Source organism: Physeter macrocephalus, chromosome 15 (genome assembly GCF_002837175.3).
Source record: "Physeter macrocephalus isolate SW-GA chromosome 15, ASM283717v5, whole genome shotgun sequence".
In the NCBI taxonomy this organism is placed as follows: domain Eukaryota; kingdom Metazoa; phylum Chordata; class Mammalia; order Artiodactyla; family Physeteridae; genus Physeter; species Physeter macrocephalus.
The window spans coordinates 39,021,835-39,036,204 of NC_041228.1; the positions used below are offsets into that span (position 1 = coordinate 39,021,835).

At 39.6% G+C, this 14,370-nt stretch overlaps 1 protein-coding gene across 2 annotated transcripts in view; it reads right to left on the reverse strand.

Annotated features, from left to right (window-relative positions):
* Positions 1-381: 381 nt before the first annotated feature.
* Positions 382-14,370, reverse strand: part of CPQ (carboxypeptidase Q) — a 461,800-nt gene continuing 447,811 nt past the window's right edge. For both annotated transcript variants that reach the window (XM_055091154.1, XM_024115916.2), the window contains exon 8: positions 382-894. In XM_055091154.1, coding sequence (XP_054947129.1) covers positions 731-894 — 164 coding nt within the window. In that variant the 3' untranslated portion in view covers positions 382-730. The remainder of the gene's footprint in view (positions 895-14,370) is intronic.

Consider the following 14,370-nt stretch of genomic DNA (forward strand, 5'->3'; position numbering starts at 1 on the left):
CCAGAGTAGAAGGGGATCCATGCTTTGCTCGGTGAATATGATTTAGCTTCTCTGAGCCTCAAACTTGTTATCAGCAAAATGTGAATAAGCCCCAACTTCATAGATATATTATGTGAAATATATAAAGCATAAATGTAAAATAGTATTATCATTTGTTTGGTGATAGATCTTTAATAAGGCAACTGGATTTTACATACTTGATTTTTTTCCCCAAATGGTGACTTTTTTCTGTGAATTAAAAAAATTTTAACCTCATTTAAAAATTCTAATAATATAAAAATGTACAAATTAGAAAGCCAGATGCCTCCATACATTCAATTAAGACTGTACTACAATTGTGTACTCCTCTACTCCTTCAATGAATAACTTAACAAAATATTGGTCACTGTATTTAATGTTCGTAAATACATGCATAAAAGCCAGAGGTCTTCCAAAGCTTTATCCAGTATTTACTTTCAAAGTAGAAACAGTATTTTTAATATGTGGTGTAACGAAATTCCCCCACTGTGATCCCTACCATTGGCTGATTCTTTGTGGGGGTGGGGCTTATTCCTTACACTAGGAACAGAGAATTTGGAAAGTATCAAGAAAGATGATTTCAGAAAGTATGAAAAAGTGTTGTGCTTTGTAAATGATCACATAAAATTGTTAGGTGAAGTGGGGCTTCTTGAAGCTGCAGACCCAGGATTCCTGGCCAGAAAGGACAAAAGTGCCTTTCCTCTTGCTCTTGCTAAGACCTGGGCAGCATTTCTTCCATGTCTGCAATGACATAAGAGACAACAGCCCAAACAGCAGCAGCAACATTCATCTGCTTTGGATCCATGACAGTCATGGTGTCTCCGTGGGAGTGATGGAAGGAGAAATATTTATATAGGTCATCAAGTAGACTGGCTCCTGGGGAAAAAAGAGGAAGAATTCTTAGTGAAGTATTTTGACAGACATTGCTGAATAGCGGCTCAGAAACCACTGCCCCCTTCCCTGCTCCTATTATACAGGCTGCAATGGCAAAATAATGGTGTTCCTAGCCTCTCTTGCCGCAAGAAATGGCCATGTGACACTGTTCTGACTACTAGGATATGAAGTGGCCGGCGGTGGGTGAGTTCTAGGAAGGCCTTTACTTGGCTGACAAGAGTCAGTAAAATGCCCTCATGCTGAATTAGATGAGAAGTTTGGAACTGCAGGGGGCAAAAAGCCCACACACTAAAAATGGCAGAGTGGAAAGACAGAAGGAGACTGGATTTAGAAAATATTGCAAGCCCATTGAATAAGCTCTACACTGCCTTCTTCGGGACTTCCTGCTACCCAAAGGAAAATAAACTTTATTTGAAAAGCAAGTGATACAATACCCTCCTTATTTATAAAGATACAGTATTTTTTCATATTAGCAGAGTGCAAATATTTTACCTCCCTGTATACAAAAGAAAGTCAGTACTCCTTTGCTCAAGTTTTTCTTCTCAAATCATTCATTTACTTCCAATAAAATTTCCCAGCAACCTCCAAGGGCACCAGCAGGAGCCTCCGCCCCACTTAAGATCTTTCTTGTCACTCTAGTGAAGTTGTTCTCTAGTTCCAGCCGTGGATCAGAGCCTCGAGGTATCTTCACACCTCCTAGTCATCCTTTAGAACCTACTTGGCCCATTCTGTGGGTTCCAACTGCAGTTCTTTAGCCTCTGGACTAATTTATTTATTTACTTACCATTTTATTATGAAATAAAGTACCATACATACAGAAGATTGTAGGGAACATAATGTATATTATAAACGGTGACAAGATAAGAGTTCACGTATGTCCATGATTCAATGCAAGAATATCACCAGTACCTTTGAAGCCCATCTTATGAGCTCCTTCCCACCCACCCCACCCCACCTCACCCCATGGATCCTTTCCTCCCTCCAGAGGAGGGAGGTGCCCACTATCCTGTTCTGCTTGCGTATTAACCACTCATTGCTTTTCTTTATAGTTTTATCAAATAAATATAATCAACACTCTCTAGGCTCTAAATGTAGGAGTGGAATTGCTGGGCTATAGAGCCACATGTGTGTTTAATTTCATCATGCAGTTCCAAAATGTTTTCCTTTCCAGTTTATCCTCCCATTGTCAGTATATGAGTCTTTCTCTTGCTTCACATCCTCTCTAGCACTTGGTGTTGTCAGGCTAAGTTTTGCTAATCTGTTAGGTGTGAAATATTACCTCATGAGGTTTTAATTTTTTAAATTATTAATGAGACTGAGCATGTTTTCACATATGCATTTTTTTGTCATTTATGTTTTCTCCTTTGGAAAATGCCTGTTCATGCCCCTTGCACATTTTTGAATTGATTTGCTTGTCTTTTCTTATTTATTTGTAGGCGTTCTTGATATATTTTAGATGCTAATCTTTTGTTGGTAGTTGGTTTATATAAATCACTTCCCAGTTTGTGGCTCTTTCCACTCTGTTTATCATGCATTTAGATGAATAGATGTTCTTACTTTTTGTATAGTTGAATTTATGAATCCTTTCCTTTATGATTTTTATTTTTTATATCTTGTTTAAGAAATCCTCCCTACCCTTATATCACAAAAATATTCTCTGGGGTCTTATTCTAAAACTTTTAAAGTTTTGCTTTTCATTTTTAAGTTCTTCATTCATTTAGAATTGGAATTGATTTTGGTGTAGGGTAGGCTTCTATTTTTATTTTTAGTTATTCCAGCAAAATTTGACTAATACATCCTCTTTCCCCACTGGTCTGCAGTATCAATTTGGGCATATATCAAATTTCCTTATATATGTTGCTTTGTTTGGGGGCTTTCTAATTCTGTTTCAGTGGTCTGTTGTCTGTTCCCAAAACAATATCACAGTATCTTAACTACCATTGCATTCTAATTCTTGTTATCTGGCAGGGCAAGTTCCCTCACTTTCTCTTTCTCCTCCTTCAGGAATATCTTACTATTCTTGACTGTTTGCTCTTTCAGATAAAGTTTAGGATCATTTTAAAACTGTACAAAAAATATTTTTGGATTTTGATGGGAATTATGTTAATCTACGTATCAATTTGGGGAGAACTAGCATCTTTATATTAGGATACTGTGTTATTATCATGAAAATGGTGTGTTGATATGTTTCTATTTATTAAGTCTTCTGTAATGTCTTTGAAGTTTTGTAATACAGTTTGGCATGCCTTTTGTTAGTTTTCTTTCCTCCATGGCTTATACTTTTTGTTGCAACTGTAAATTATACATTTTAAAAAATTTGCATTTTCTGTTTGTGGCTTTCCTTTTTTTTTTTGGCTGTGTTGGGTCTTCGTTTCTGTGCGAAGGCTTTCTCCAGTCGCGGCAAGCGGGGGCCACTCTTCATGGTGGTGCGCGGGCCTCTCACTGTCGCGGCCTCTCCCGTGGCGGAGCACAGGCTCCAGATGCGCAGGCTCAGTAGTTGTGGCTCACGGGCTTAGTTGCTCCGCGGCATGTGGGATCTTCTCAGACCAGGGCTCAAACCCGTGTCCCCTGCATTGGCAGGCAGATTCCCAACCACTGCACCACCAGGCAGGGCCCAAACCCGTGTCCCCTGCATTGGCAGGCAGATTCCCAACCACTGCACCACCAGGGAAGCCCTGTGGCTTTCCATTTTTAGTATCAAGGATATATATCTGATTCATAAAATGGGCAAGTGATCCTTCTTTTTCTATACTCTGGAATAGTTTGTGTAAGATTAGAATGATTCATTTCCTGGTCATTTTGTAGAACTCCTTACAAAACCATCTAGTTCTGATACTTTCTTTATGGTAAGCATTTTAACTAATGATTCAATTCCTATCCTTGTTATTGGGTTATTCAGGTTTTAGGTTTCTTCTGGAATTAACTTTGGAAATTACACTTTTCTAGGAATGTGTGAGTTTTTCCAAATATTCTAAATAATCAGCATAAAGTTGTCAGTAATATCCTGTTTTTATCTTTGTTTATGTCTGCAGCACCTATAGGGAGTACTCTTTTTCATTCCTGATACCGGTTATTAGAGTCTTCTCTCTTTTTTGTTCATCAATCTTGCCAGCAGTTTGTCAGCTGTGTTACTCTTTGAAAAAAAAAGAGACACAATCTTGTTTTTTGGGGACATTCTCTAATGTATAGCAGTTTTCTTTCATTGATTTTTACTCATATTTATTATTTCCCTCCTTATTCTTGGGTTGATTCACTTTTGTTTTTTTAACTTCTTGAGTTGAATGCTCAGTTTATTACTTTGCACACTTTCCTTGTCACCGGCATAAGCAGTAAGGCTACAATCTTTCCCCTATTACTGCTTTAGCTCTCTATATCCCACCAGTCCTGATGAGTATTTTCATGATCACTTAGTTCTAAATATTTAGTAATTCCTACTTTGATTTTCTTCTTTGACGCATGAGTTAGAATGTGTTTTTTAATTTTCAAAGGTATGGGGTTTCCTCAGTTATTTTTTCATTTTTGACTTCCAATTTAACTGTTAGAGAATGTGGGCTATATGATACAAATTCTTTGAGTTTTGCTGAGATTTTCTCCATGGCCTATCGGATGATCCATTTTATAAATGTTACATGCGTTGAAAAGAACGTGCTTTCAGTGTATCGTGTCTGTGCATTAAAACAAGCTTGTTAATTGTATTCTTCAAATCTGTTACCTCCTTACTGATTTATTGTCTATTTGGTTTATCAATTTTGAGAGAGATGTGTGAAAATGACCTGTGATTTGGGATGTGTTTATTTTTCTTGTAGTTCCAGCAATTTCTTTTTTATATATTTCAAAGTTATGCTTTTAGGAGTACATAAACTTAGAATTACATCTTCCTGGTAAATTGAACATCTTTATTTATTTTAACGTCTTCATTGGAGTATAACTGCTTTACAATGTTGTGTTAGTTTCTGCTGTATAACAGAGAAAATCAGCTATATGTATACATATATCCCCATATCCCCGCCCTCTTGTGTCTCCCTCCCACCCTCCCTACCCCACCCCTCTAGGTGGTCGCAAGGCACAGAGCTGATCTCCCTGAGCTATGTAGCTGCTTCCCAGTAACTATCTATTTTACATTAGGTAGTGTATATATGTCAATGCTACTCTCTCACTTTGTTCCAGCTTGAACATCTTTATTAATATGTAGTCATCCTCACCATTTGTAGTAATGCTTTTTGTCTTGAAGTCTAGTTTTACCTAATATTTAATATAGCTATATCTCCTTTTTTTAACCTCATTCTTCGTATGTCTTTTCCCATCAATTTACTTGCAATCTGCCTCTGTCCTTATATTTATAGGGGTTTCTCGTACGGATAGTTTAAAGTTGAATTCTTAAAATCTAGTCTAACAATCTTTGATTTTTAACTGGAGATTATAATTCATTTATGTAGCTTGTGATTATTGTTAAATTGGACTCATTTATATCATCTTAGTTTTTGCTTTCTATTTGTTCATTTGTTTTCTGTTTGTTGTTTTTCCTTTTCTTTCTTGCTCTCCTTTGTGTTGTTTTTCTTTTCTCCTCCTATCATTCCTTCCCCCACCCCAACTCTACTCATTTGGAAGTTACACACTTTATTTCAGTTCTCTCAGTGGAGACCTCAGATGATTGATATGGCTTACATATTTATTTAAAGTTAATCAATACCTTATATAAGGACACTAGGGCCCCAAGTTTTCTCTCCTGTCCCAGACACACTCACGCCTCGTTAAAACCCATGCTCTAGGAGAACAGGGATTGGCAGATACCCTTAGACAAAGGCTCTGGAGTTTTCTTCCCTCTTACAGATTCTCACTTCATCATTTTTCACCCCTGAGGAATTCCCTCACTTTGCCTTACTAAGCCATGTATTATAGAAAGAGTTATTGTTTTATCCAACAATTATTTTTGGTAGGGGCAGCTAGGTGTCTGAGAACTTCTGGCCTACCACATTGCCAGAGTTCTCTTCTCCCGATCCTCTACTCCCTGCTCTTTGTTCCTGAGCCCTCTGTTGCCTCAGGATGCTGTCCAGATTTTCTCTACACTGACCCAAGTTTAAAAAACTTTGTACCAAGGTTTTCCCCTACTTATCTCCCCAAACTCCTTGCTCTGGAGTAGGATATGGATTTCCCTCCATTCATTCATATTTCACACTGAGTTCAGCTATGTTGCTATCAAACACAACACAAGCCAGTGATGCAAAACAAACATATAAAAGAAAGCTCAAATCTCAACCCTGACAATTAATGACTCCAATGCCTGTCAGCAAATATCCGAAACAGGGTGTATTAGGTTGATAACACCTATCAAACCCTTCACCTGTGTTGAGGAGGCTTCTTCCTCTTCAGTGATTTTTCTTTTTCAACTAGAAAAACATGTTTTCTGCTGTTCCGATAGCTCTGAAAGGGTGGGATCTCACCATTATCCAGCCTAATAATGTACAACCTTCAGTGGGTGGGCTGAAGCTGAGGTTCATAAGTGTTCAGAAAGTTCAATCCAATTCAACTGGACAAATACTTGAGTTTCTACAACATTCTAGGCAGTGGGCTAAGACATAAAGGTGAAAAAGACAGTCTCTGCTCTCAAAAGCTTATTCTGCAGTAGAGGCAGAGAAAATGTGTCCACAAATAATAATAACACAATCAGAATGCACTGAGTACTATGGGCAAAGGACAAAAAATAGTGGATACCTTATGTAGTTGAATGACCTTCTCTGCTCCCTAGACTAGGTCCTCTTGTTGTGTGCTCTCCGTACTTCTCCTATCGTAATCTTCACCATTCTTTGTTATGACTGCTTATTTCACATTTGTTTTCCCCACTATATTGTAATCTCCCTGAAGGCAAGGCCACTGTTTTGTTCTCCACTCTTGTCACCAATGCCTATAACGTAACACCAAACAGATGATGAATGTGAATTTGTTGAGTGAATGAATGAAATCAGAAAAGTGTATAAGTGAACTGGGCCTTGGGGGTGCTATATCAGTCAGAGCCCTTGTAGGAAACAGATGGGACACTCCAAGAAGATAACTTGGAAAATTTAATGAAAGGATTATTTACAAAGAGTGGTCAGGGTTAAATAAAACCAATAAGGGATGCTAAAGGAGGAGCAAGGGAGGCCATTTCCACCCCTAGGCCTAAAAGAGCAGAGAAGAAAGCAGCTGTAGCTGCAGTTGTATCTGTTGGAGAGGGTCACCAGAGGAGCTGTGGTTGTTTGAAGCCAGGGAATCAGTCCCCTGCTGGTGCCTCTCAAATCCTACAGGCCTCCCTTGGCCAAACCCAATCATAAGCCAGAGGGCAGTCCATAACCGTTAGCCTCCAAGGGCACAGTATAGGGTAGAGAAAGGTGAGGACTGATAAGGAGTGGTACAAGAGAATATCTAGCACAAGTACTTAGGCTGTCAACAGACAGAGATGGGGACACGGATATTCCAGGTGAATAGAACATGTGAGCATTCCAGTTTGGGCGATGTGTGGGTAACTTGGGTTAATTACAGGCAGAGAAAGTTGGCAACTAACGTTATCTTTGAAAGTTCCTAAATAAGGCTGAAAATAGACTGAACACAGTTCATAAATGGGAAGCCTTTGGGGGCCAATGGGCAGGAAGGTGGGGAGACGGGAGCTGCACCTTAGGGAGACATTCCAGAAAAATGTGGAGGTAGAATTCTGTAAACAATTGTGGTGGTGAGGAGACGGCTAGGAAGGAAGTACAGTTTGGGGGACAGGTGACAAAGACCAGGGCCAGATGATGATATCCCAGCCTCTGAAATTCTCTGGAAAGCAAGTGGACAAAGATAACCAAACTTCCAGTGAAAAGCCCAGTGGTCCATTTTTAAACCAGAATACACTTTACGCCATGAACTCACAGCACAACCCAAGAGAGACAAATCTGTGTGCTTACTTTGGTAGGAGCTAGAAGCATTTTAACAGAAACCATGACATTTTCGAACTAGTTGAAGCTGGTGAGGAGCATGTGCTCTCTGGATCCCAGAGAGCATCAGCTGGATGTCAAATTCATCCACAAGTTAAGGACAAAGTCAAGGAGTTCCAAAGTCACCGAGGGCAGATAGAAGATGAATCAGAATTGTGGATTTCAAGAAACAGAAAAGGACATTTAATTCCAAGAGACAAAGTACAGCTTGCTAGGGGCTGATTTCCTCCCATTTAGAGTTTCCTAAAGACACAGCATGGTGGCTGACAGACAAGGCTCCAAATTCCATATTGAAAAAATAGAAGCAAGAAATATTTGTGCATGCCCTCTTCAAGGCCTCTGAAATTCCCTGTCTCAGACTGAAAGAAACTGACTGCCAGATGGCTGGGAATTTGGCTGCCTCCCTTTAAAACTAGTGACTTAAGGAAAGCATTTCCTCAGAGATCATCTAAGTTCCCATGAACACTTTACAAAACTGAAACAACTCCAGAAGATCTGGTACCACCAATGAGAACACTGATAAACACAGGAGATAGGAGAGCAGGCCTGCTGGCAGCCTTACAGCTTTGTCTCTGCAGTTCCAAGGAGACATTTTGTCAGTGACAGCCACTGATCGAAAAGACCAGCACTGAGGGAGAGCCTGCATTGAAATTTCTGAGAGCACCTGACATCACAAGGTGGGGGGCGGCGGGGAAAATGTTAACTGTCCTTAGGGATAAATTGCACAGTATCTTCTGACAGGTATATGAGCTCTGAACAGGGAATCAAATCAAATGATTTTTAGAAGGCGAAAGCTGGTAGGAAGGAGCCTGCTCTGAAGGCCAATATTCACCCCTTGGAAACAAATTACAGCATGATTAGGACAGTTCACCTTTAGAAAATTAGTTCTAAGGGAGGTCTGGAATTTAAGGATGTGAAGACATATCCTTGAGCTTGTCAGTCAAGGAGAAATTGGGCCTAGACGGGGAGATACAGCTGAGAGAACATAGGGGTTAGAGTCAGGTAGGACCGGGTTCCAATTCAAACTCCTCTGCTTAATATCTGGGTGAATTTGGGAGAATCACGTAAGGCCACTCAGCCTCAGTTTCCTCATGAATGAGTGAGGGCTAATGATACCCGAGTTCAAGATGCTGGTGAGGATGGGTAAACACTCAGTTAATACTTTACTATAAGATATTATGTATCCACAAGGTTAACCCAGTATGTCCACAACAGCATGATCAATTAAATACAACTTGAAGGATTGAAAATTCTTATTTAATAAATCAAAGTTCTGATGATTGTTCTTCAAGATGGAACAGTTGGACCATGAGGTCTATTCTATGTGACCCCGCCTTGACCCCTGTTTGGATTATTTTCCCTTCTCATCCTTCTCTTTCCCCTTCTTCTCTCTCCTCTCTGAATCCTTTTTTTTTTTTTCTCTTGTAAACATTCATCTCACAAAATATTTTCCAGCTGTGTGACTGGGTGAAGATGGTCCAATGAATATTGTAAGAAATACCTGACCTGCCCCATACTGTTCACAGAAGATTCCAATCTTCACAGAAAGATCCCCGTAATGACCCCAGTCTGTGCAGGATATCAGAACAAGATTAAATGAATACCTGCTAATTCCTGAAGAGATGGGTGGGTAAATACACAAAGATTCTCATAGCCCCCTCTTATTGTAGGTTGACTCTCGTTCATATGTAATCAGTGGGTTTTCATGTACACAAATTAAGCAATTCATGTTATGAGAAGATTTTTGAAAGACATTTGAAAGCTTTGAAAATTTAAATTCAAGTCTGTTATTTCCGTGCATACATTGGCTGCCGCAATGTTTCATGAAGGATGCACTCACAGGCAGGCAGCTGTGGAAAATCCATTTGTCCCTTATAAACAGATCCTGCACAGTCTGGGGTATGCAATTTAATTACAACGTAATGCATTACAGACATTTCCTGATCATAATAATTATGAGGTTAGAGAAGAAGGTTATGGTCTTAACTTATTCCCTGCAAGAAAACTTAGTCTCCCTAGGATATATAAAATTAAAAATTACGTTTAAAGTTTAATTGAAATTATTATTTCTTTCAGCGACATTATCAAATGAAAAAACATTATTACCAAAACAATTAGAAAATCAATTCAAGGAATTTGCAGACATTTAACCTCTCTTTTCAAAAGGGGCAGTTTTATCCCTACTATATTAAATCTCATTGAAAATTAGAGTGAGACGCAGCTAATTAATAGCTTTCTAACCCATAGCTCTCCAGAAGAGAAAGCAACTTATAAGAGGGAAAGGAAAGAACAGTAAAACAAAGGAAAGGACAGGACAGACAGGTAATGGAAAAACATCCCAGATCAAAACCCCATGAAAAGTATTATAATTTTAGTTTCTAAATTCTCACCCAAGAATTTCCAAGCCTGTGCTGAAAAGTTTTAGGTGTGCCACTAAGGCCTCACACCTTCCATCTCTTTGGAAAACTCAGATTGTTGGCTGGGATAATTTTGACCACAGAACATGGGTCAACACCAACACATCTGGAGGACCTCCAGTTCACATGTACCTAAACTCTGTGATAATGATTCATCTTTCCATAAAGTTGAAGAACTGTATGCCTGTAATAAGACTAATTAATTACTGCTACAGGAAGATGGTACTACAGACTCTCCAAATGTGGGAAAAACAGGAACAATACTATTTGTTGATGGCCTCCTGTGTGCCTAGGGCTTTTTGGAGATGATTTCATTTAATTTTCCAAGTGACCCCATGAGGGAGTGATCATTATGCGTCATTAACAGATGGAAAATGGATTTGAGTAACTCAAGTCACACAGCCAAAGCAGTAGAGATAGGATTCAATGCCAGCTGTGTCTGATCTGAAAACCATGCTCCTAACCAGTTTTCTGAGCCTTCTCTCCCTGCCTTAAGCCAGAACATCTGTAACAGCTTTTTTCCCAGTGGCGAAATGTGTGCATTGTTTGCTCCACTCACAGCTCTGGTCCCCCATCCTTGCTTTGTTTCAGGACAAGAAGATAGAAGTTCAAACTGGAGGTATCCCGGGCCGTGAACTAGAGTGAAGACGTAATCATATTCAGACAGTGGGCTCAGGCAGCCTGGGACTACCTATCAGACGATGGATAGCAGAGCCCCTCCTGACACCAAGTCTCCTGCTCTTGCTGGGCCACACACTGCAGGGCCTGCCAATCCTCCTAAGAACTTGCAACCATCCCATCGAAAAAACACCCCTCCCCTCTAATCATTTGTTATCCTCTTACCCTGCTTCTTCCCGGCCCCTACCTTTCATAGCACTCTTCTACTACCTAAAACTATATTATTCTTGTAATGCTTTCATTATTTGCTGCTTGTCTTTCCCACTAGAAGGGACTGTCTTTTTCACTCTACTCCCCAAAGCCTGGCAGGCTCAATAAATGTTTGTTGAATCACTGTATGGATAAATGAATGAATTGTTAAATATCTAATGGGGCAAAAGCAGAGCTAAATACTGGCTTCATTCTCCCCTCTACAGCAATTTTGCTAAGTAAATCCTATTTTCTGGGGATTCTTCTCTCAGCTGCTGCCTTGAGGAATGATAAGAAGATTCTTGTTATCAAAAACATGGGATATTTCACATATAAGCTGAGATCTAAACACTCTATTATGTACTACTCAGTATGTTCCTCTGCTTTTCACCACTGTTATGGAAATTATCCACAACTTGAAAATAAGGCAGCACAGCCTTTCAATGTCATTCAGGGCAAAGTCCATGCAAAGATTATCTAGGACAACGTACTTAGTTTGACTCACTGCTTACTACTGATTAAAAGTCCCAGACTTAGTGACGTTATATGTTAACTCATAAATATTTAGTCTATTTCATTTTTTCTAGATGAAATTTATTTCTGCCCCATAGAACAGTTGTTTCCAAAGGTTACAGTTTATTGGCCTCTAAGACATTAACCAGTTAAGCAGTTTTAATCTAACCTAGCAATCTTAGGTTAATATTTATTAAATTACATAAACTCAGTGTCTCAAAGGTTCTTTGAATTGGTATGAATATCTTACTGATTCCCATATAAATGAATGAATTGAATAAAATCTTTGACATGTGTTCATTTTTTATTTGCATGAGAATCATGATTTCAGCTTTTAGAAAACTATAATTTAATACCACCCATCTACAACCTTAAAGGAATAATCACATTCATGTTGCTTCTCAAAAGTTCAGCGACTCACGGTCCCCACGCATGATTTTACCCATGATTTTACCCTAACGGCACTGAGCAAACTGGTCACCAAATAAGGGCTGGTCTTCTGCCTTCTCCCTTTAGGGTAGTGGATGGTCCCCAATTATGAGGAGGATTGGGGGGAAAATAAAAACAAATTTTATAAACACACACACACATTAATATAAATGAATGTGTATATGTCTATATGTCTATATCTCTCTCTCTATACATATATAAACATATATATGCGCATCTGTGTGTATATAAAATTGGACTTGCCTTCAACACGTACCCACCCCTTAATACCCTAATTTCTCCCCTGACCTGCCTCACACCTCCACATGAGAGTTATGATTTTGCCTTTCAGAAAATTATAATTTAATACTACCCACCTATAAACCTTAAAAGTACAATCACATTCATATATGATTGGTTCCTTATCTTTGAGTTTATAATTTTATGTGTGTGCATGTGTAGTCATAGCTTCCATATGTAGCTATAAAGAAACATCTATACCACTCACTGTCTCCTTCTACCCTGTTTTGTAACTCAAACTAATATTGACACTTCTTCTGAGGGGGAATTTTGAATCTTACTCATGTTTATATGTCAGTCCCAATTTATAATTCTCCCTTTGTCCATACAGAAATTATTGCCCGCTCTTCTTTCAAGGCCTGTTGTCAATAAAGCTCCCACCTATCTGAGCCAGCCTGACTCCTTGTAAAGGCCTCTCGGCAGTTCTCTCCATACCTGGGGAACGATGCTCCCAAGAAAACATCAGTAAAAACTATCTCTGACAGAGCACACTGTGAGAACATTCAATGCATATGGGTCTTCAGACTTGGAAAGACTCTAAAGATTGTTTCCAGGGTGAGGTTTATAATGAAAGCCTTGAAATCAACATGGTTTTCCATAATTGTGTTCAAATGGACAGATTTTGATTTCTGGCTACAGATACAAAAAGGTTACAAAGCCGCTGTGAGTGGAAGGCGGATGTTAGTATCGATAGATATAAACCTTTGTGACTGCTTGCCACCTCCCATTCTGCTGGTAAGCAGACACAAAGGAATGAGACAAGTTGGAAGTACTACATGGACATGCTGTTCTAGACCTACTTCCTATACTGAATTATGAATAATTCTGGAAGGCTGGTTGGCAGGTGCATTGCAGGAATGCCTGGGGGTCATGGTGGAGCTGGAGAGAGCCACTGCAAATGACTATGGTATTGGAGGCCAACTGGTCGATAGGAAGATGTCCATCCATGAGAGAGGTTGCAAGGGAGACTCTATGAACCTCTGACTAGTGATTCTCACTGCCACATGGCCAAGCTGATGGATTTATAAAATTTATTTTAAAAAAGGTTTATTATTAAGCACTTAAGCCTATAGTCTATAGGGAAAAAAAGATCATAGTTTTTTTTTAAAAAAGGAAGAGTTGGCTTGTTTTTACAATCTTTACAATCTTTAAAAAGGTTTAAAAAAGTTGTAAGCAAGGAGAAGGGGGGTATTTTACCCATTCAAAGAAACACTGATAAAACTATACTGACAGTCAAAAAGGTTGAGTTGCTATAGGATGGAAGGGAATGTTTTGCTGTGGATAGAGAACTAACTGGCTATGAGACAAAGAACAGAAGCAGCGGGTATTTCTCTAGAAGGCAGTCCACCTGAGGATTGGTATCACTATTTGGAACTGAAATCAGTCTTCAGAACCTGCAGTGGTCCTTCCAGTTACACTGTGGATCTCCATTACCCACCCCCCATCCCCCCCTCCTGCTCCCCAGTAGGTAGCATAGGCTAAAATTGTCCTTTTAAAGGGATCTAGCTAAATTCACAGCTGATTAAGCCATACTAGGTTACAAAGAGAAATGGGATTATTTTAGACTGTGCACCTAGAATCTTGGGGGTCATGTCAAGGTGGGCAGCCAAGTCCTCCACAAAATGGCTTTGGGGGCCATTGTCAGCAGTAGAATTATGGGTTAGATGGACCAAGAGTCTGCACCAAGATAGGCTTCTTCATTTCTGAATATGACAGTGTGAAGGTCACAGGAAGCTGTATCACAGAAAATAGGAAACATACAGAAGAAAGTACTACTACTACTACAAAAAAAATCCCATCTGAAAAGATATAGCATTAAAAATATAATAAAAGGGGGCTTCCCTGGTGGCGCAGTGGTTGAGAGTCCGCCTGCCGATGCAGGGGAGGCGGGTTCGTGCCCCGGTCCGGGAGGATCCCACATGCCGCGGAGCGGCTGGGCCCGTGAGCCATGGCCGTTGAGCCTGCGCGTCCGGAGCCTGCGC